Source organism: Miscanthus floridulus, chromosome 12 (genome assembly GCF_019320115.1).
Source record: "Miscanthus floridulus cultivar M001 chromosome 12, ASM1932011v1, whole genome shotgun sequence".
Classification (NCBI taxonomy): domain Eukaryota; kingdom Viridiplantae; phylum Streptophyta; class Magnoliopsida; order Poales; family Poaceae; genus Miscanthus; species Miscanthus floridulus.
In genome coordinates, this window is record NC_089591.1 from 60,020,662 (window position 1) to 60,042,005 (window position 21,344).

At 49.0% G+C, this 21,344-nt stretch overlaps 1 protein-coding gene across 1 annotated transcript; it reads right to left on the reverse strand.

Moving 5' to 3' along the window:
* Positions 1 to 3,028: 3,028 nt before the first annotated feature.
* Positions 3,029 to 5,251, reverse strand: LOC136498090 (ethylene-responsive transcription factor ERF054-like). Its single transcript, XM_066494029.1, has one exon. It carries the CDS (start codon positions 4,960 to 4,962, stop codon positions 3,592 to 3,594), a length of 1,371 nt encoding a protein of 456 aa, XP_066350126.1. The 5' UTR covers positions 4,963 to 5,251; the 3' UTR covers positions 3,029 to 3,591.
* Between the last annotated feature and the right edge of the window lie 16,093 nt (positions 5,252 to 21,344).

Below are 21,344 nucleotides of genomic sequence, written 5' to 3' on the forward strand. Positions count from 1 at the left end.
TTGACCGATCGTGAAGGGGTTTCTGTGTCGAGTCCGTCATGTCGTAGAACGCCTGTGCGACTGCCTCCATCTCCTCCTTCTCACATCCCTCATCGAACTGTCCTTGGTGAAAGTCATCTAACATGTCTGCTACCCCGGCATCAGCATCAAAAGCCTCCACCCGTGGTCTCACTACCTCCTCTCTCATACGATGGGCTTCACCAAGGTGGACCCACCAGGTGTAGTCCGGTGTAAATCCATTCTTCACAAGATGTTTACCATTTCCACCTTATTTACCCTTCTCATGTTTCCACATTTGCTATAGGGACACAAAACTAGGCAATGTCCTTTAGCAGCCTTGCCAAATGCACTATTTAAGAAAGCATTGGTCTTGTTCATCCATTCATTGGTGTAATCACTCTGACTTCTCTGGCCCGTATACATCCACTGACGGTCATCCATCCTCTAGCATATGTATCACCGAGCAAAGTAACCATCAATTGCATCTACATGGTGTTTCTACTGTCTAATAGGTGAGGATACATCCTAATCCCACCCGTGGATGCGTAGATGAGGTTAGTCTCCATGCTCTACTCCTATCCGAGATAGAATTTTGGCAGCACCTCCTTGCTGTTCTCCAGATACACGTCCTGCCAAAGAAGAGTGCGTATCCGGAGAACAACATGGAGGTGATGCCGAAACTCTATCTCGGATCAGAACAGACCATGAAAACTAACCCATCTACGTATCCGTGGGCTGTCTAAAAAACATGGACAATCCAAAACAGATACGGTCGTAGATATGCAAAGATCTGCATACCTCCAACCGTATCTCTTTCGAACGGGAGACGCCTAACTGGGTTACGTGATCTACGACCATGATACGAAAGAGGGGTTATACCTAGGGTGGCGGAGGAGTTAGGCTAGCGGGGCCGTGGTGGGTCGGTGCAGTGGCGAGGCGACGCGGTGCAGGCAGACCCGCAGTGGCGAGGAAGACGATCGGGGTCACCGAGATACTTCGGCTCGGCTATGACGGCTCTTCTCTGCAAAAAAAGAACAAAATACTATCTTAGTTCAAAATTTCGGCAGAACCTCTCCTGCACGGTGAGGTATCCAAAACCTACAAAAAAACATACGGCATGATGGCCGACAACCACATATACATATGCATTCAATTCAACATATCATTGCCAAGTCATATTCATCCACCACCACCGTCGCCATTGCCGCCACTCTACTCTTCTACTACTACAACCACCATCACCACCGCCACTCTACTCTTCTACTACTACAACCACCACCTATTAGATATCACATGTGGAGATGTCCTGGTTTGTAAGTATTGTACGTGATAACGTGCACCAAACCTTCTTAAATTTTTATCACATCCTCCACATACGATATCATGACATCTCGACAAGTTTTATGATTTTTAGACTTCGTTTGCATTTTATAGAATTTAAAAACAATTCGTCCGCAAGCTCGTGGTCATGTTTCATGCACAAGATGTTCAAAATTTTAGGTCCGTTCCTGGATACGGCCTCACACTACACTCAATACCATGAATATCATTTTTTGAATCATTAAATTCCATTATTCGATGCACGTGCAGTTCAAATTTGCATTTTCTAAAAAAAAATCAATCAAATGAAATAAATTAACTAAATATAGCAAAAGGCCATAAAATGTACCAAATTTTAACATGGAGTCTCATGTATTGTAGGAGGACTCGAGAAAAATTTTGGAGTTCAAAAGTGGGAAAAAATAGTTTGTCGTTATTCTTTGCCGAGTGTCAGGGTCTGGCACTCGGCAAAGAAGTGGTTTGCCGAGTGTCTACCCGCTGGCACTCGGCAAACCTGGACGGCAGGCGGCGACCGTTACCTGACGCCGCTTTTTGTCGAGCGTCATGGTTTGCCGAGTGCCTGACACTCGGCAAAAAGGGCCTTTGCCGAGTGTGTGGCTTTGCCGAGTGCCTGACACTCGGCAAAGCCTTCTTTTACCGAGTGTGGCACTCGGCATACCGGGTGCGGCACTCGGCATGCTGAGTACCCAACTTTTAGCCCTCAAAAGTTGCACTCGACAAATGATCTGTTTCCCATAGTGATGTGTGTCACCAAGTCTGTGTCCCGGCGCCTCTTGCTCCCTTTTCCAGCCGCTTGATACCTCCCGTAGCCTCCCATCTAGCTAAACCCATTATCTGGACTCCATCAACCCAAACCACAAATAGTAACCTGGCCCAAACCCTAAGTCCTCATTTGGTGAAGCTCCAGTCAGTTTCTTCGTGAACTATAGCAAATAGTCATTTTTAATTTGTCTCTCTTCTAAAAATGAACTAGGAGCTGTTGAGATCATTATCTTTTGTTTCACTGTCTTTGGCTCCTCCATGCACTGAAAATCAGGGCCCTAAACTTGCTGGATACTTCGCCATAGCTTGAGAAGACGAGCCAAACTTATCGACAACAATAGGAATGGTTTGAAAAAAAATGAATTTGGTAGACACCGGGGATAGAAAATGCTAGTTGAGATTTAGCTTTCCTAATTTATTTTTTCTTCGACCATGATGTCCCATGGAGTTCTTTAGTGACTGAAGAAGTGTCAATTAACCAAGCACCGCACACGTTCATGTTGGAATGAACTACTCGAGCTATAAAATGGTTATTATGCACTTACATTATTTGAACTCTTATAAAGCTACTTCTTCTAATCATAAATACAATTTCATCGTGCTAAATCAAAACTTTAAACTTTGACTATCAGTACTATTAGATTTATTGTAGTTCTTTTGATTTGAGATTATTTTTTTCTAGATATTGGAAGTTGAAGTTTAAAATTCATGACTTAGGACAGAATCACATATATATAGATATAATATTAGTGAATAGAGAAAATACTACCGTTATTCACATCATTATGGGAAATTCATGATAAGAGCGTCTGCGTTGTACTGTGTAATTCTAAAAAAAAGGAAGACCAAAAATATATATATACATATCCCTTCCATATGTAAGAATTCTGAAGTACGTAATCACAAAACTTGATGCACGCACAACTTGATGCCTGACATTTCAAAGCAATGCATGGTGGAAACCCTAAATTGTGTATGAAAGGTAAGAGTACATGGAAATAAATCACATATAGTACAACGTACATAAACTGATCAACATAATTTTCCCAACACTAGGAAAGTAGGAATCCATAGCTAAATTAGTGACGAAGCCATCTCACAGGAGATAGTGGGGACGTAATGTTGCAACAAACTGAAGAACACATTGAAGAGTATAGGAAATGTCTAAACACTACTCATGAGTCGTCTATTGAGGATGCTGTTGCAAATCATGGGTGAGAAATTGACTGGTTGCCCTAGTAGCTGACCAAAATATTGCAGCCGAGAGCATGGTTTCCTGGTGAATTTCAGAAGAAGCATTTGATGAAGAAAGGCATGGCGGGATGGTTCTTATAAATGCTGATGTGAAATGAATTTGTGTGATGCCGCAAGTTGTCTAAAAAAACTGAAACCTGCGTGCATCTCTATCCTACTAGGTAGTGCTATTTCTGCAAGTAATCAACGTGCAAGAAAAAGAATGAGATCAGCAAAGGTACTTGGATGTGCTGTTTAGTCCATGAAGGTAAGCGAATGAGGAGACTGTGAGTGCAGTGGGGAAGAAGAAGAGGCAGGCGTTACCGGGACGTGATCGCATGACATGTCCGTCCCGGTTGCCGCCGCAGTTGTCGCTGTGTTTATGCCGGCCTCATCACCGGCGAAGCGCCCGTGATGGAGAAAGAGGCCGCGAGTGCTATCAATGTCGTAGTCCCAGAAGGAGCTTCCTGGGCCCCACGCGCTGAGCCATGCCTCGTCGGCCGGACCCCACTCGCTGCCAGCAGGAGCCTCCGGCGAGTGAATCATTTGACCCGAGTCTGGCAAGGTCGTCTCACCAGAGCTGCCTTCTAGCCACGACGATGTCGCAACAGCAGGCTGTGGCTGCTTGTCCGACGATCCTTCTGCGTCCGGCGGCGTTTGCTGCGTGTTTTCCTCGCCAGGAGTCTGTGGAGGCGACGACGACGACGTGGAGCCCGACGCAGCGGCAGCTGTCGGCGCGGCTGCGGATGCCGCGCTGGTGCGGCCGCTTCCCCCGGCGTGGCCCTTCCCGAAGAACCGATCCGGGAAGTTGAGCCGCGCGTTCTCGCCGCGGAGCTTGAAGGCCTCGCGGTCGTAGGCCATGGCGGCGTCCTCGGCGGAGTCGAACGTGCCGAGCCAGAGTCGCGTGCGGTTCCTCGGCAGCCTGATCTCGGCCACCCACTTCCCCCAGTGCCGCTGCCGCACGCCGCGGTACAGCTTCTGAGGCGGCGGCGGCGGAGCGCGCAGCAGGTGCTGGTACAGCGAAGGCAGGACGCCCGCGGCCAGCCCGCCGCGCGGGCTCAGGTTCAGCGCCTCGCTCCAGTACCGCAGCAGATGCTGCTGCTGCTGCGGGCCCTCCGGCAGCAACAGCTGCGCCTGGTACTGAGTCGGCGCGCCGAACGATATCATCTGCTGCTGGCGCTGCAACGGCGCTTGATGAGCCTGCTGCTGCTGTGGCGACTCCGCCGGCTGTGATGACACGCTGGCGGAGTGCTGCCACGGCGGGAGCTCCAGCCGCGGGGCGCTGCCCACCGGCGTGGAGGAGGGCTCGTACGCGAACGGGAACAGATGCCGCGCCGAGGGCGGCGACAGCGGCGCCGGCGAGGTGGCGCCTGCAGCGCTGGCGCGAGGGGAAGGCGGGGCCGACGAAGACGTCGTCGTGGACAGCGACGACGCGGACCGCTGGAAGCGGTCCGGCGCCCGTCCGATCTTCTTGAGCGGGCGCAGCAGTGCCGCCGACGCGTCCTCCATCACCGGCGCCAGCTGCCGCCGCGGCTGTATGGGCATGACGCCTTTGCCCTTCCACCTTCTGCCCCCACGACCGCCCCCCGCGCCACCGCCACCGCCACCGCTCTCGCTCGCGTCCATGCCCCGACCGGCAATCGATGCCAAGATGCGCGCAACCGAAATCCCCAGTACTACAGCAACAATATATAGACGACAAAAGCCTCGTAAAAAAACCAATCCTTAGACCAACTTGCAGCAAGGGAGCATGGACGGGCGAACGAACTGCCGGTGAATGATTCGCTCCGCTCGCGGGCGACCGGCTGGCGGCGCGGGGAGAGCTAGGCAGCTAGCGTGCACGCGTGGTGTGTGGGCGTTTGGTTCTGGATGTTCCGGAGACGAGTGCGACCAAAATGATTCGCTTATAAAGGTCGTGCCCTCGTGGGGTTCACGAAGCAACAAAGCTACGCGTGATTTTTCACCCAGCTCGCCTCGACCTAAACCGAGCCAGGAAAATGATCTCCTTGGTCCGTCGGTGCCCGGGCCCCGCCTCGCATTGACTCGTGGAGAGCCGTCGGATGCCGACACGTCGTGGCGGCACGGATCTTGACGCCACGGTCGGGACCGCGACATATGGGCTTTTTCTGTTGCTGTCACCACGGCGTGGACGGCACTGATCGCTCGCTAGATTTTGACCCCTCCTCCGTTGCTTTCCTTGCACTCCAATCTGCCCCCATGATGTTATCCCCACACACACTGGCAGTGACTTGTTTTTAAATTGAAGTTTTTGGGAGTTTCCAACCAATCCCATCACGCGCCACAATTATTGCCTTGATGCTTCTAGGTTAAAATAGACCGTTCAGCAATGTTGTCGGTACTACCGATTCAAGGTAGGTACGAAGGCATCTCTAACAGTAGCAGGAGTTATCTATCAACTTTAAAAGTTGTTCATTAAATATAGAGGAAGTACTCAGCTGACTTAAAATAAATCAATTTCTAGAGTTATGTTAAATTAAATTATTTTAAATTTAACTAATTTTATAGGACTGACATCAAGACCCCGAATAATACACTACAAAATTACATCTAATGAAACTAATCTGATGTCATAATAAGTATCTGTGCTTATATCTATAAATTTGGACAAAACTTACTCCCTTTCAAATTCCCTTTCAACAACATACTCACGTTCAAATTGTAAGTCGTTGACTTTTCTAGATACATTGCTTTTATATATATCTGAACAAAAGCAATGTATCTAGAAAAGCAGAACGGCTTCGAGTTTGGAATGGAGGGAGTACTCTCTAATTTTCTAATGTACTAGAGGTATTAAAGTTTGCCTACACCTTGCAGTACTATGTTGTAGATTGACTACCAGTTACTATATGAGCTAGTAATGGTCTACCTTCTTTTATGCTTACCTAAATCATCTACCTAGTTGTAACTTGTTAGAGACGCCCTTAGGGCATATCGAACATATATAGTCAAGTATTGGCTATGAGAATCATTGGTCATCTGTAGTATCTATATATACTCCCTCGGTCATATAATATAGTGCATTTTATAATTTCTAAGAGAACTTAAGGAAATCCTCAAATGACGCATGTATCCATAGATTAAACCCAATTAAGATGTTCCTCTTCAAATTACGGTTTTTTTAACAAACTTTGACAATCTAGGCATTTACACCATATAGAATGCACTATATTTCAATACAAACTTTTAGAAGTCGCAATGCACTATGTTTCGACGAAGGGAGTATGACACATTATTAGACAGTCCGTCCAATGAATTAGTTATATGCTCTTCTGATTTAGTCATAATTCACCTATAATCAAGTATTAAACTATACATGCATCTTAAATTATGTTATAATATAGACCTGCTACTAGCTAGTTAGAAGCTAGCAATTTTCTCTCCGCTCTTCATCAACTGTCCTCCACGTCGTAGGACAAATAATGACGAGGACTAGCAGACTGTATCTCATTGGACATTGGAGAGAAGCGCGCTTATTATGCAGTAGGTAAGAGAACCTATGGAAGTGATTAGCTTTCTTAATTGTTTTTAATAGAAAGATTAGTTTTCTTAATCGCACGCCAGATGGGGCTCCAATGGGATTTTGTCCATGCGTGCTTTCCCCCTGGGCTAGTTCGTACGAACTGCCAGAAGGAGAAATGAATTAATTAGATCATCTCTTTGCTAAACCTGTATTCTAGCTTATCCCCTCCGAATTGGTTAAGCTAGCGGTAGGCTTTGCTGAATAAACTAACATGGCTAACCTAAAGCTCTGCTTGTTGTTAGGGCAGTGTCCTACTTTAGGCCCCTCCCCACGTGATTTGTCCTGGGGATCGCCATGCATGAATTGCTCGATCGAGGTAGCAGCATGCTGTTCGATTCTGCGTGCTGTTTCCGTTCCGGAACTAACGATAAGCATGCATCGATGCAGTATGCATGTTGCTTTCTCATGATCATCGCCTTTGTTGTATGTGCTTCAGCAGGCCATAGAGGCAGCTTCAATTCTCTGCCGCTGTATTTTCATTGGTACCCGGTGTATGGGGATGCAAGGCATGTAGCGTGTTAACGCTAATGCCTTCTTCAGTGAGCTCTCAGCACAGCAGGAAGCCAGAGGCAGCAGGTGGGGAAGTCCTAGCTCATGTCCTAGTCATGTCAGCACAACTCGGCCGCCGTACCACGCCACTAGCATCGATCGGTGGACATCGTGGATCCACGGTAACCTTGTCACTGGTGTGCCAGATTCTTCCGGAAAATATGACCAAAAGGAAGAGATCGATCGAAGCGGCGGGGCAGGGATTGGAGCTCTCTTTTTGGGCGCATAAGGCTCTGGGGCACGCGTGCTCGAGGACGTACCCCCCCTGCCGGCTGCCGCTCGCGTGGCATCATCGATCGCTTTCGGCACCAACGGCACAACAGGCCCAACAAAAAGATCTTTCACTTGCCCTCCTCTCCCTGCGGAATTGCAGGAAAAAGAAAAGTCCACGAACGCGTTGTGTACGTACGGTACGTCCAACAAAAATCTGCTACTTCCTACTGCTATCTGCCCGCGGAGGAGGGCGGGCCCCGCCATCAAACCGGCCGGCGGCTCGTGGCCACGCACCACCGCCGTACGTGACAGTGCTCCCGCAGGCCGCAGCCGCCCACCCACTCCGAGGCGGTACGCAGCATCGATCATGCACGCGATCGTTTGTGGTCGAAGCGGCCGCGACGGCACCCTCGTTCCCGTTGCGTGTCGCTCGCGCGAGGGGGGCCCAGCCCGCCCCCGGCCGTCGATCAGCCGGCCGGCCGGTGGCTTTGACCCCAAGCGGCCGGGACACGGTTTATTTGGTGCGTTCCTAGGCGGCGGCACCCAGCTGGCTGGCGGCCGGCCAGGGCGGGCGCTGACCTTGTTGCTCCTGGTCTGTGCGTGCAAATTGGGAGAGGCGCGCAGAGACTTTTGTTCTGGCCGATGCACGTCTGCCAACCCGCACGACACTGCCGCAACCACACACAGCCTATTCAGTTAGCTGTTTCGTATCGTTGCTGGTTCGTGAAAAAAATACTACTGACTAATTTGTGTGAGAGAAAAATACTATTCCAACTAAAAATTTACAATCGTTTCCGACGAGCCAGTTCAAACGAACAGGCTGACAAGCCACAAAGGCGGTATCGATGGGGAATCGGTTGCGGGCGTGCGGCAGTCCAATCGCGCGTCGAAACGTGGCGCCACTTGCGCCGGACGATGGTAGCCACCGTCCTACATTAAGCTTGCTGCTTGCGTGTTGATTACCCAGTTGGGACGAAAGACATGCATGTTTGACTAATTAAAAGTAAGTGCTTAGCCCAGATATTGATCTGTCAAAATCTAACTCTACTTGTGCGCGATGACAAAGGGTGCAGATAGACATGCATGCATATATGGCTATCGTCATATTTGCGAGGAAAGTACGTACGGCACGCCACCAATCGCAGGTTCCAATCTATCTATGTGTGCAGTTGTGGCACTGGCACGTACACGTACACATTTGAAGTGTTCAAACGTCTAGCTCCGTGCCATTGGTGCTTTGCTTACCAATGTCCCTCATTCCCTCAAGTAGTAAAATGTTAAAAATGGTTAATACAAGGAAACATAGAGAGCACCACGCGCGGTACTTGGTTAGATCTGCGTCCAACAAAAATGTTAATGGCTCTGTTCGCTTGGTTGATAAGTCATGGCTGAAAGTACTGTTGACTCAGAAAAAGTACGACTTATAAGCTAAGCGAACAGAATAAATATAATAATGGTGCTTTTTTTAATAATGGAACAAGGTTCCAGCCTATATCGTCCAGAGATGGTACACAGGTGATAGTCACGGTACAAACCAACGCCAAAAGGCTTACTGTCGACAGAATATCGTCGGCAGTCCACCGAGGGGTATCCCGCGATGGTAGATTGATCGGCAGAGGAGCGTGTAATCAAGAACAAGAAGACAACAGAGACACACGAGTTATACAGGTTTAGGCCGTCAGTATGACGTAATACCTTACTCATGTGGTCTGTTGGTTTGTATTAGCTATCGTATGATTTGCCGTGAATTCGTAGGGGGTCCCTGCCCGCCTTATATAGTCTGGGGGGCAAGGTTACAAGTCGGTTAGATCTGAGAGATAACCGGAAAGTAATAACAGATTACAAGAAATATGGGATCGTACGTATCCTATCAGATCTCGTAACATCTTCAGGATATCTTCTCCGTGCCTTGCGGGGGTCGCCGAGCAGAACCGTACCCCGCAAGGCTCCTTCTTGCGGGCTAGGCCGCCCCTGGAGGCATAGCCCATGTGACCTGCCGTGGGTATCCGGGGTCGTACCCCCCACAGCTAGTCCCCGAGCGCCTTGTACCCGTTGTGCAACGTCGTCTTGAGACTTTCCGAGCAGGTGCGAACCAAAACCGAGCTGTCCAAATCGTGGTCCGACCACCATAAGGAGTCGCCGAGCAGTTGTGAGCAGTTGCCGAGCAGCGTACAACATCACCGAGCAGTGTGTTCTAAGCACGGCTTGTCATAAGGGTGTAAGGAGCTCAAGTCCAAAATTAAAAATTCCTGCATGGTAAAGGGAAGTGTGCCCACTTAGAATCCGAAAACGAAGGTAAAGATACCTGGTTTTATCTTTTAGAGGCTCGGAGTCTTTCAGAAAAACAAACACATTCACCGCAAGGTGAAGTATGCCCACTTAGTCCCCGAGCCTGACGGTAGGTGACGTAGTCACGTGGTGCTAGGCTCAGAAATTAGCAAACCGTCCGAGCAGGCAGCCAGTCCCCGAGCGTAGCCTCGAGACAAAAAACAAACACATTCACCGCAAGGTGAGGTGTGCCCACTTAGTCCCCAAGCCTGACAGTAGGTGACGTAGTCATGTGGTGCCAGGCTCAGAAATTAGTAAATCGTCCGAGCAGGTAGCTAGTCCCCGTGTTTCTGGCGTAGATATCGGATAAATCAAACCGCGGCAAGAAATTTGGAGTAATGGCTGTACAGTATCAGTTACTAAGCCTCATTAAAATGCGAAGAATTCGGAGAATAAGTGGCGGCGATAAATGAGCGGCGTGGGCTACTGTGACGCGATAGCCCAAGTTGCGGCCCATTAAACCATTTTGGAGGAGTCGAAGTAGCGCTGATCGCGGGAACGGTTTCCCAAAAACCCTCAGAGTCAAGGGAGAGTGGGGAAAGTGCTTTATAACCGCGCCGCCACACACATCGCCTCCTACCTCTGTCAAGCCACCCTGCTTCCTGCCTTCGCAATCCCTGTGCTTCACATTCCGCACCAATCGCGAGCATTCGCCTCCAACCCTAGGACTAATCCATAGGAAATGGCACCGAAAAGAGGAGCCGCAAAGCCGAAGAAAGTGGCCACCGGAGCCAGCCGCGACGAGGAGTGGGTGCCGTCGAAGACGGCGGCGGCGGATCTCGATAAGATGGTGGCGGCGGGCGTTCTCCCAGACCATCTCACTGCTGGTTGGCGGACAGCTAGTGGTGAGCCCTTCCTGACACCACATACTAATGAGGCTGTAGTATTTGAGGATTATTTCTGACGAGGATTAGGGTTTCCTGTCCACCCCTTTCTGAGGGATCTTATGGAGTTTTGGGCGATTAGCCTCTGTAATCTGCACCCCAACACTATTCTGCATGTTGCTATCTTTATCCATTTCTGTGAGGCGTTTCTCGGTGTTCTTCCGCACTTCAACCTCTTCAGGCACATGTTATGTCTGAAGAAGAAGGGGGGTAGCGGTTCCAAGGTGGTCGGCGGTGTTTACCTGCAACTCAGGGATGGGATGGCTAGCGAATATATCAGCGTTCCACAAAATACCTCCCTCAAAGGTTGGAATGCCAGATGGTTCTATATCAAACAAAGTCACCCAATGATTCGATGCGATGTCCACCACATCCCGGTTAATCATATTAACTGGTCGGAGAGACCCAACAATGTTGAGATGGAGCAGGTAATGGAACTGCTGGACTTGATTAAGGGCGTTGAGCTTCGAGGTGAACTAGTGGCGGCTAGCTTTATAGTGTGGCACCTTCAGCCCTACAAAGAGAGGGCCCACTCGGCATTTGACTATAAAGGTGACAACGACGGTACCCGGGAAAACATAGACCGTCTGATGAAGAAGGAAGTGATAGACCATGCCATGGATCTATTTACTTCAAATGTCTCATTCAGCTGGCCAAAAGGAACGAAGGCTTTCAACTGCACCAATCCACCTCCTCAGGTAACCATTTCGCTTTGCGTCTATCAGGCATTAATTGCCGAGCATAGGACTGACTTACTTATGAAAAGATCCATTCGCAGGATAGGGCAATATACTTTTCAGACGTGCCGAGAGCTGATTGGCCGAAAGGAGTAGATCCTCGGCAGCAATGCAGCCCGAAGAGGATGAGCCGAGCTCCTCGTCGGATAGTCCATCCCCAGTGTCAGAGAAGGTCCACGGGAAAAGATCGGCAGTAGACGAGCCGGTCCAAAAAAGGAGAAAAACCGCTAGCTCTCATGCACACAAACCATGTGGCATCTCTCTTGGAGAGGACCGAGCAGTTCGGCCACGACGAACGGCTGTGCTGAGTGGTCGGACGATGTCGAGGACCAGTCAGCGCTTCCGCCGAGCACGACGGAGGCATCGGCGGATGCTGACGCTCCCAAGCATCGATCATGGGAAAGTTATGGTCGGGCAACGGTGGACGTCCTGGTGATGCAAACTACCAAAGTCCCCGAACAACGCATAGAAGGGGGTGCCCTCGGGCACCAAGAAGAGCGGCAGCCCACTGCAGAGGCGTAGGAGTCCTCCCATAAAGCCGACCAAGTAGCCGCGCCTAGGGGGGTCAGGCAGGCATCGCCGATTCAAGAAAATCAATCGGAAGACCAAACCGTAAGTATATTTGCCTTGGAGTAATAATATTGTTCCTTGATTTCTCCTTGTTACTGAGAAGCCGAGAGGCCTGTGACCTCAGAAGAAAAAACAACGACTGCTCCCGTCCGGGAGTCCCCTAGTGCTCAACGAACAGAGGACGGGCCAGCCACCGCTCCTAGCAGACCTGGCGATGGTGAATCATTGGCACACACGACCGGTGCGTCGGCGACCGCAACCTCGGCTATGACTGAAAAAGCCGTTACCTTGGAAGTGGAAACTGCGGCTGTTGTTTATGCGCCGGAGGTTACAGATGCGACTCTGTCAATGGCTAAGGAGCAAACGTCGTCACCCGCAGGGATGCCAGGAGTGGTCGGAGCGGCGGTCCGACCACGGAGCCCCCTGGTGGTGACTCAAGCGACGGCAGAGGAGGATGAGGTCGTGGAGATCGAGCGTGCCACACCTGAGCCCCAGTCCGTCTGGATTCTCCAAAAACACGGGGAAGAGGTGGTAGTTGTCGAGGAAGAAAACACCACCAGGGAGATAAAGAGGTTGAAATCCGTCGTCGCTGGAGTTATGACTCAAATCAAGGTGAGTGCCGCGCCAATAACACCGATATATGTTGTCGGAAGATCAAGGTTTATCTCTTTCATTGTTTATCCGCAGGGGATAGCTCAGACAGCCAATCAACGACACCAACTGATAAAGAGGATGGAGCCCCTCATCGAGGAAAATAAGATACTCCGGGAGGCTTTAAGTCTTTCGGAGAAAAGTATTCAGAGGGCCCAGCGCGAGCGGGACCTTGCGGAGTCGAACTCGCGGGACCTTGAACATCAGAATGGGGTTCTATCCGAGCGACTAACGGCTTCGTCCGAGCAGCTGAAGAAGACATCCGAGGAGCTAGCGATTGTATCCGAGGAACTTAAGAAAATGTCCGAGCAGTTGAGCAAGAAAAACGGAGAACTCGATAGTAAAACTAAGCAGCTCGACCGGAAGTGCCAGCAGTTGGAGGATGTATCCAAGCTGAAATCCGGTATTCTTTTTCACATAATGTGCTTTGCAGTAAGTGGCCGTATATTTTTCCGTTTCTTATCTTTTGTGCTTGCAGAGCAAGATGCAGAACTCAACCAGCTTCGCCAGACCATCGAACAAATCCGACAAGAGAAAACGAAGGAGTCGGAGCGAGTCAACAAACTATCCGAAGAATTGAAAGGTAGGTTTCCCCTAATCGGAAGTGACGTCGTAATACTTTTTTGCCGTGACGAACCATTGTAATTCTTACAGATTATCGACATAAAACCAAGGCACAGTTCGATGTGCTGGTGCAGGAAGCCATAGTCCAGAAGGACAACTTCAACACTATAACTGCCGCAATAAAACCAGTGCTCGACTGCGTCGACATTGAACCGGCGCCCCGTCCTGATGGTAGGCAGCAAGGACCAGACACCATCGTTTAGAGATGCAAGGCAGCGTGGGAGAACTTCAAAAACTTCAACCGCGACGCCGTTTTGACCGCCGCTACTCATGCCCTTGTAGTGGTTCGGTCCCATTATCCGTCCGTCGACATCCAGTCGATAGGTGGTGGGTTCACCGATGGGCTGAGCGACACGCAAACCCAGCAGCTAGAGGATGACGTTGAGGATGTGGCGAAAGTGCTTGTCGGCGATATAGACCTGTTTGGCGAAACAGAAACTGTTGGCGAAGCTTAACGAACTGCTCGGATATTACCGCCTGTAATACTTGATTTATCTAGCTATGAAGAATCTTCGTATTATCAACCCGATGCAGTTATGCGTAATATAAGCTGTGTTCGATCAGTTAGTTTTCACTAAACTTGATGCCTTAGTTAGGTCGTGATCCGTAACACATAACGCGGAGCCCATGCGTATGTTGGAGAAACAGGCGTTGTCATAAGACCGTGGCCTACTGCCCAACATGTAGAGCACCGAGCTCATAGTACGTTTGGTGGGATGTTAGAGCCTTGGTGTCCTCCGGAGTTACTATTGCAAAAAAATGTGCTGCCCAGCAGCCAACTTGAGTAACGTGGCGAGAGAAATGGCTAAAGCGGCGTCCAAGTGTTTAGTTCATGCCTGAAATCTAGGCCTTGACTAGCCCATAGTCCATAACGTCGAGCGCAGAGGCGCTGACACGTGTAGGACGAACAGGCATGGCCAAGGAACCATAGCTGACCAACCGTAACGTAGAGGGTGGAGCCCCTAAGCGCGTGTAGGATGTAGTCAGAGACTGGGTCGTTTCCATAGAAAATAGAAGGAAAAAGGTGTGTTGCTTGACGATCGGTGGGCTATGTTGCGAAAATTGGAACGCAAGACCGTCGTTGTTTTTGTAGAAAACCTATGCGACCCAGAGGAAGCATAGTAGGCGATTTTTGGAAAAATTGTGTTCGGTGATTGAGAGTTAACGTGTTCGGTGAATTGGAGAGGTCGTGTTCGGCGATCGGGAGTTAACATGTTCGGTGAATTGGAGAGATCGTGTTCGGCGATCGGGAGTTAACGTGTTCGGCGATTTGGAGAGGTCGTGTTCGGCGATCGGGAGTTAACGTGTTCGGCAAATTGGAGAGATCGTGTTCGGCGATCGGGAGTTAACGTGTTCGGCGATCGGGAGTTAACGTGTTTGGCGATTTGGAGAGGTCATGTTCGGCGATCGGGAGTTAACGTGTTCGGCGAATTGGAGAGATCGTGTTCGGCGATCGGGAGTTAACGTGTTCGGCGATCGGGAGTTAACGTGTTCGGCGATTTGGAGAGGTCGTGTTCGGCGATCGGGAGTTAACGTGTTCGGCGAATTGGAGAGATCGTGTTCGGCGATTTGGAGTTACCGTGCTCGGCGATTTGAAGAAATCATACTCGGCGCTTTGGGCGTACTTGTCGAGCATATTGGAGGCCATCGCGGAGTGGCTTATATCCTGCTAACGGTAAGTGAAGCTTATGATGAAGGAAAAATGTAGAGAAATTATGGAGACCAGAACTTTATTAATATTAAAGTAAAGAATACATATCTATGTTATTTCAGGGGTAGAAACATATAAGGTGCTCTATGTGCCAGGAGTTGGGAACATCGAGTCCATCTAAGTCGCATAAGCGATAAGACCCTGGTCGAGTAACACCTTTTACGATGTAAGGACCCGCCCATGGTGAAGACAGCTTGTGAAGTCCCTTCGGTTTTTTGTTTCTGAACGTAGATGAGGTTCGCCGATTCGCGAGACGAACGACCTTTGACAGTTACGGGTTGTATAACCTTCGGCAGACCTTCCGAGGTACCTTGATGATGTGCGAACGCAAGTACTCAGATGTTCTTCCTTGGCCCTGATCAATGTCTTCTTGCCGAACAGCTAGGTGGACTTGGGTCTTCATTGGTAACACCTAAATTGCAACATTTTAAAATAGTGAATAGATTTAATTATGCATTTTGTGAGCATTTATTTAGAAAAATCATTTTGACTAAACTAAATTCAAAATATAAATCAACCATTGTGCGTACATGCCACTGCATACTATTATGAATTGCTTGGTTTGAAGTCGGATTTTGAATTGAGTGAAGTTGCATTTTGGAATTTGTTTTGAAGAAAAATCCGAAAAAGAAAAGAAAAACCTTCCTTTCCTTCTTTTCGGCCCAAAGGCCTGCAGCTGCCCGCGGCCCATGGGCTTTCCCGCGTGGCCCATTTCCCTCCTCTAGCCGCCTCTGCAGACCCCTTTTCCCCGCTCGCGGCCGGAAGGCCCCAGTATTCCTTCTTGCGCCGGCCCGCGTATTCATCGCTTGGCCGAAGCCTGGTGGAACCCCGGCCCAGTCACGGCACAGAGTAGCAGCCGCTCCCGCTGACCGCGCAAGCGTTTTCCCCACCGGCTGACCAGCGAGGGGCACACTGGTCAGGCTCTTTTCCTCGCGGCGTAGCTGTGCCGGACCCATTCTCCGCCCAAAGCCGTCGTGTCCGGACACGGCCACGCCTCGGTGCCGTGATTCCCAGCCCATCCCGCGCCACTCATAAAATAGCGGTCGTGCCCTCCTCTTCCCAATCCATCTAGTATCCATTTCTTTGCCAAACCGCCACAGCGAAGCTCCGATCTAGTGCCGCTCCGCCTTCGCTGTCAAATCGCGGCCGCGGACCGCTCAACTGCCCCTCGCTCTTGGCGCTCGGGTCCGGTGAGTTCGCCGTTCCATCCTCTCTCCCTCCGTCTTTTTCTTTCGACGTGGAGTGCGCTGCAAGCCATGTTCCGCGAGCTCCAGCATGCCGGCCATGGCGCTGCCGTGGTCAAGCCGCCGGCGTACTGTGCCGGCTGGGGTTTTTTTATTTATTTCCACTGGATCGATTCTCATCCGTCGGTTTCTAATCCGATGGCTCATAAAAGAAGATACCCCTTCGCTGCCTATCTTTCAAATACGCCCTTATAATTATTCCAGATTCAACCCGCGGTCCTTTGCGCGTTCCAAAGTTTACGTTTCTTTCTTTCGAAAGCGTATTTTCGTTCGGATGGGCTGAAATACGTTTTCAATTATTTACAGATTTGCCATTCAACTTGTTTTAGCCGTAAAATCTTCGTTTTAACTCCGATTAGACCCGTTCAAGTTGCGTTGGGTTCGTAATTAAGTAATCTACATGTTTACGCTACTGTAAAGTAGGTTTCCAACTTTTATAATGCGAGCTTAGATCTAATCTATTATTTGTCTATAGGAAATCTTGTTTAAACCATAACTTTTCCGTTTTGGATCCGATTTTTATGATCTTCGCGTCTGCGTGTTCATAGCGAGACGTAGATTCGTTTTCCAAACTTTTCATCTTGATTCTTTGCTGTTGGTGTACTGTTCTAATCTGTAGCCTTGTTTGCTTTGCATGATTGCTCCTGGATGCTTGTATGTTGCTGTGGTTATCGAGTATAGACGGTGAGCAGTTCTCGGAGGATCAAGGGTACGACTTTGATGAGCAGGACCAGTAGGTGTACATTGCTCAAGGCAAGTATAGCATGGTATCATCCTTGTTTCCTATTCACTTTAAATCATTAAATTCATATTGCATGTGTCTTCTTGTAAGGAATTTCCTAGAATTGGACTATTGCCTTGACACCTATGGGTTATGCATATGGGTAGCTTTGCTAGAGCTTAGTTAAACCATGATCTTGTAACTTGACTAATGGTATATGCAATAAACATAAAATGTGACTTTTTAGCAACATGAAACAGGGGGCTGGAGTGTTTAGCTACTTTCTAAATGCTTCAGATTCCTCTCCCTAAGGACTTATCTGTAAGTGATCATCCGGGACTTATAGTACAGCTATGAGAGCTACATGGCTCTGGCTTTAGCTTAGTATGAGGACCTTTTCTAGCTTGTTAGTTGTTACCTTTATTGGCGTAAGAATGGCTTGACAAATCGGGTATAGAGCGGCCTCTAGCCTTATGTGTATAGGCTGTGTGTCAATGTGCCATTAGGAAGGGGGGCTCTATATCTGTTTGCCGAGTAAATCTAATGGCCCTAACTTGTTAGACGAACCTTTGAAAGGCTTCATAGTGATCCCTGCCTGCTCACCTTGGGAGTGTTTTGGGAGTTATAAACCCGGGCATATGGGAATCACAACTCACAGTGAAAGTGTACAACCTCTACAGAGTGTAAAACTGGTATATCAGCCGTGCTCATGGTCACGAGCGGCCTTGGAACATTTATGGAATAGATGATCACTAAGTAATATCTGTTTATGCTATTCATTACTCATGTTTACATTTGATCATGTGTTCTACTTTGGGGACTGAAACACTTTGATGCTACTCGTAAGCTAAAATTGTGACAACTAAAAGCTGACCGCTGTTGAGCCTGTGTCTAGCCTTTTGAGCCTCATGAACCCCGTGTTACACTTGTTGAGTACGACATGTACTTACGCTTGTTTATTTTCACTATTTGGATAAAAATCCCGGATGGGTAACAGATGACCCTGAGAATGATGATTTCCCTGAGGACTACTAGACTTGTGGTCAACCAGTCGACGTCCCTGTGAATTGGAGCTTCCGCGATAGATCTTTTTATTATTTGTGCTATACTTATGTAATAACTCTGTCTTATTCGTGATGTAATAAACATTGGAGATGATACTATTCATAATTTGTCGGCTTATGTGTGTGACTGATCTCTGGGCGCACATAAGGTTATGCACCCCATTTTATCCTTAAAATTGGGTGGGACATTCATCATAGTTTTCTACTCTGGGTGCTCAGAATGCAATATCCGCTGGAAGTATGGCCTCTGAGCCATAGACCATTAAATATGGAGATACGCCGGTACTGCGACTAGCTTGAGTGCGCAGTCCCCAGACCACAGCTGGTAGTTCTTTGAGCCATTTGCCCGGGTGCTTTTCTTCTCTTTGATAGAGCCTTTTCTTGATGGCGTCGAGGATCATACCGTTAGCTCGCTCGACCTGACCGTTAGCTCTAGGATGAGCAATGGAAATGTATTTAACAGAGATGCACCTATCCTCGCAGAAGTCCCAAAAATGATGGCCAGTAAAAGTTGTCCCGAGGTCGGTGATGATGCTGTTTGGGAGACCGAATCTATGTATGATGTCTTCAAAGAGCTCGATTGCTTTCTTAGCAGTAGCTGCAATGAGTGGTTTGTACTTGATCCACTTGGAGAACTTATCAATGGTGACGTACATGTACCGGAAACCTCTTGGCACAGGTTTGAAAGGCCCGAATCATATCCAGTCCCTAGCATGCGAATGGCCAGGAAGCTAGAATGGTTTGTAATTCTTATGCCAGCACATGTATTTGCTTGGCGAAAAATTGACATCCCTCACATCATCGAACGAGATCTTCTGCATCGGTAATGGCCGTGGGCCAGTAGAAACCTGCTCAGAAAGCTTTGCCGACCAGTGTTCTCGAAGCCGCATGATTGCCACAGGAGCCAAAGTGAATTTCAGATAGTAGCTTCACACCGTCGTCTTGGATGATGCACTTCTGCAGTATCCCTTTCTTGGCACTTTTCCTCATCAGACTACCGTCCACCAACACATAGTGCTTACTTCGGCGAATTAGTCGTTCGGTTTCGATTTTGTCGGCGGGTACTTCGCTGTTGGAGAGGTATTTGATGAACTGTTCCCTCCAATCGGCGACCTGCGAAGGTATCATGAGTACCAACTGCTCGGCAGGGGGTACTTCTACAACTTCCTTGTCTTCCTTAATGGATGGTGTCAAGAGGTCCTGAACGAAGACCCCCAGTGGAGTCGTGGTGCGAGAAGATCCTATCTTCGATAGCTGGTTGGCTATTTGGTTTTGATCCTGTACCACGTGGTGGTACTCGATGCCATAGAACTTCCCTTCAAGCTTCCTGATTTTGGCGCAGTAAGCGTCCATCTTCTCACTGGAACAGGACCAATCTTTATTGAGTTGATTGATAACCAGTGCGGAATCCCCGTATACCATAAGGCGTTTGACGCCGAGCTCGACGGCTATACGGAGGCCGTGGAGACATGCTTCGTATTCCGCGGTGTTGTTGGAGACCGAGAAAAGTATGCGAAGAACGTATCGGAGTTTATCCTTTGTCGGTGTGATGAACAGAATGCCCGCACCGACCCCATTAATATTAAGGGCACCGTCAAAGTACATCACCCAGTGCTCGAGGCAAGTGGCGGCGATGGGTTCTTAGATTTTGGTCCACTCAGCAATGAAATCGGCGAGCGCCTATGACTTTACGGTCGGCCTGCTTCTGAAGTCAATGGAGTAGGTGCCGAGCTCAATAGCCCACTTGATGATATGACCATTGGCCTCTTTATTGCGGAGAATGTCTCCCAGAGGGAACTCAGTGACCACGGCGATCTTGTAGTATTCGAAGTAATGTCAGAGCTTGCGTGAGGTGATTAGAATTGCATATAACAGCTTTTGCACCTGAGGATAACGAGTTTTGGGCTCATTAAGTACCTTGCTGATAAAATAGACCGGACACTATACCTTGTAGGCGTGTCCAGTTTCCTCACGTTCGACGACAATAGACATACTGACAACTCGAGAAGTGGCGGCGATGTAAACCAGCAGAGTTTCATCTGGTCGTGGTGCTGTCATGATTGGAGGTTTTGTTAAAAACAATTTGAGCTGCTTGAAAGCTGTGTCTGCCTCCTCCGACAAAGAAAAAAGCTCGGAGGCCTTGAGGAGCTTGAAGAAAGGTAGCCCTTTTTCACCGAGGCGCGAGATAAATCGGCTTAGTGCAGCCATGCAGCCTGTAAGCTTCTGTATATCCTTGACACACATCGGCCGTTTCATGTTGGTGATGGCGGAGACTTTGTCAGGGTTTGGTTCGATGCCCCGAGCGCTGACGATGTAGCCGAGCAGGATACCAGATGGAACTCCAAAGATGCACTTTGAAGGGTTCCGCTTTCATCGGTATTTGCTTAGGTTGGAGAAAGTTTCTTCAAGGTCGGTGATAAGATTGTCGGCGGTTCTAGTCTTGACGACCACATCGTTGATGTAGGCTTCAATGTTGCGGCTGATCTGTTGGTCGAGGCATGTCTAGATAGCCCTTTGGTAGGTTGCGCCGGCGTTCTTTAGTCCGAAGGACATAGTGGTGTAGCAGTATGCACCGAAAGGCGTGATGAATGACGTTTTAACCTGGTCTTCCTCCTTGAGGGAGATCTGATGGTAGCCTAAGTAACAGTCGAGAAAGGAGAGCAACTCACAACCGACGGTGGAGTCTACAACCTCGTCTATCCAAGGCAAGCCGAAGGGGTCTTTAGGGCAGTGTTTGTTAAGATCAGTATAATCAACACATATTCTCCATTCTTTATTCTTTTTCTTAACAAGAACAGGATTAGCTAACCAATCTAGATGATACACTTCTTTTATAAATCCGGACAGCTAAGAGCATGTTTATTTCTACCCTAATAGCCTCCTTTTTGTCCAGCGCAATCGGCGAAGTTTCTGCTTGATCGGTTTAGCGGTCGGCGAGACATTCAAGGAGTGCTCGATCTTCTCCTATGGTACCCCCTGGTATGTCTAGCAGGTTTCCAAGCAAACACATCGGCGTTGGCATGTAGGAAGGAGACGAGCAGCGCTTTCCTATTTGGGGTCAAGGTGAGCCCCAATTTTCACCGTCTTGGAAGGGTCGTCGAGGTCGAGGCCGATCTCCTTGACTTCCTTGGACTTGGCGGAGGCCCAGGGAGGCTCTGGGATCTCCATGTC

Coding starts and splice junctions, on each gene's coding strand:
- LOC136498090 (XM_066494029.1), bottom strand. CDS start 4,962: ATGGACGCGAGCGAGAGCGGTGGCGGTGGCGGTGGCGCGGGGGGCGGT.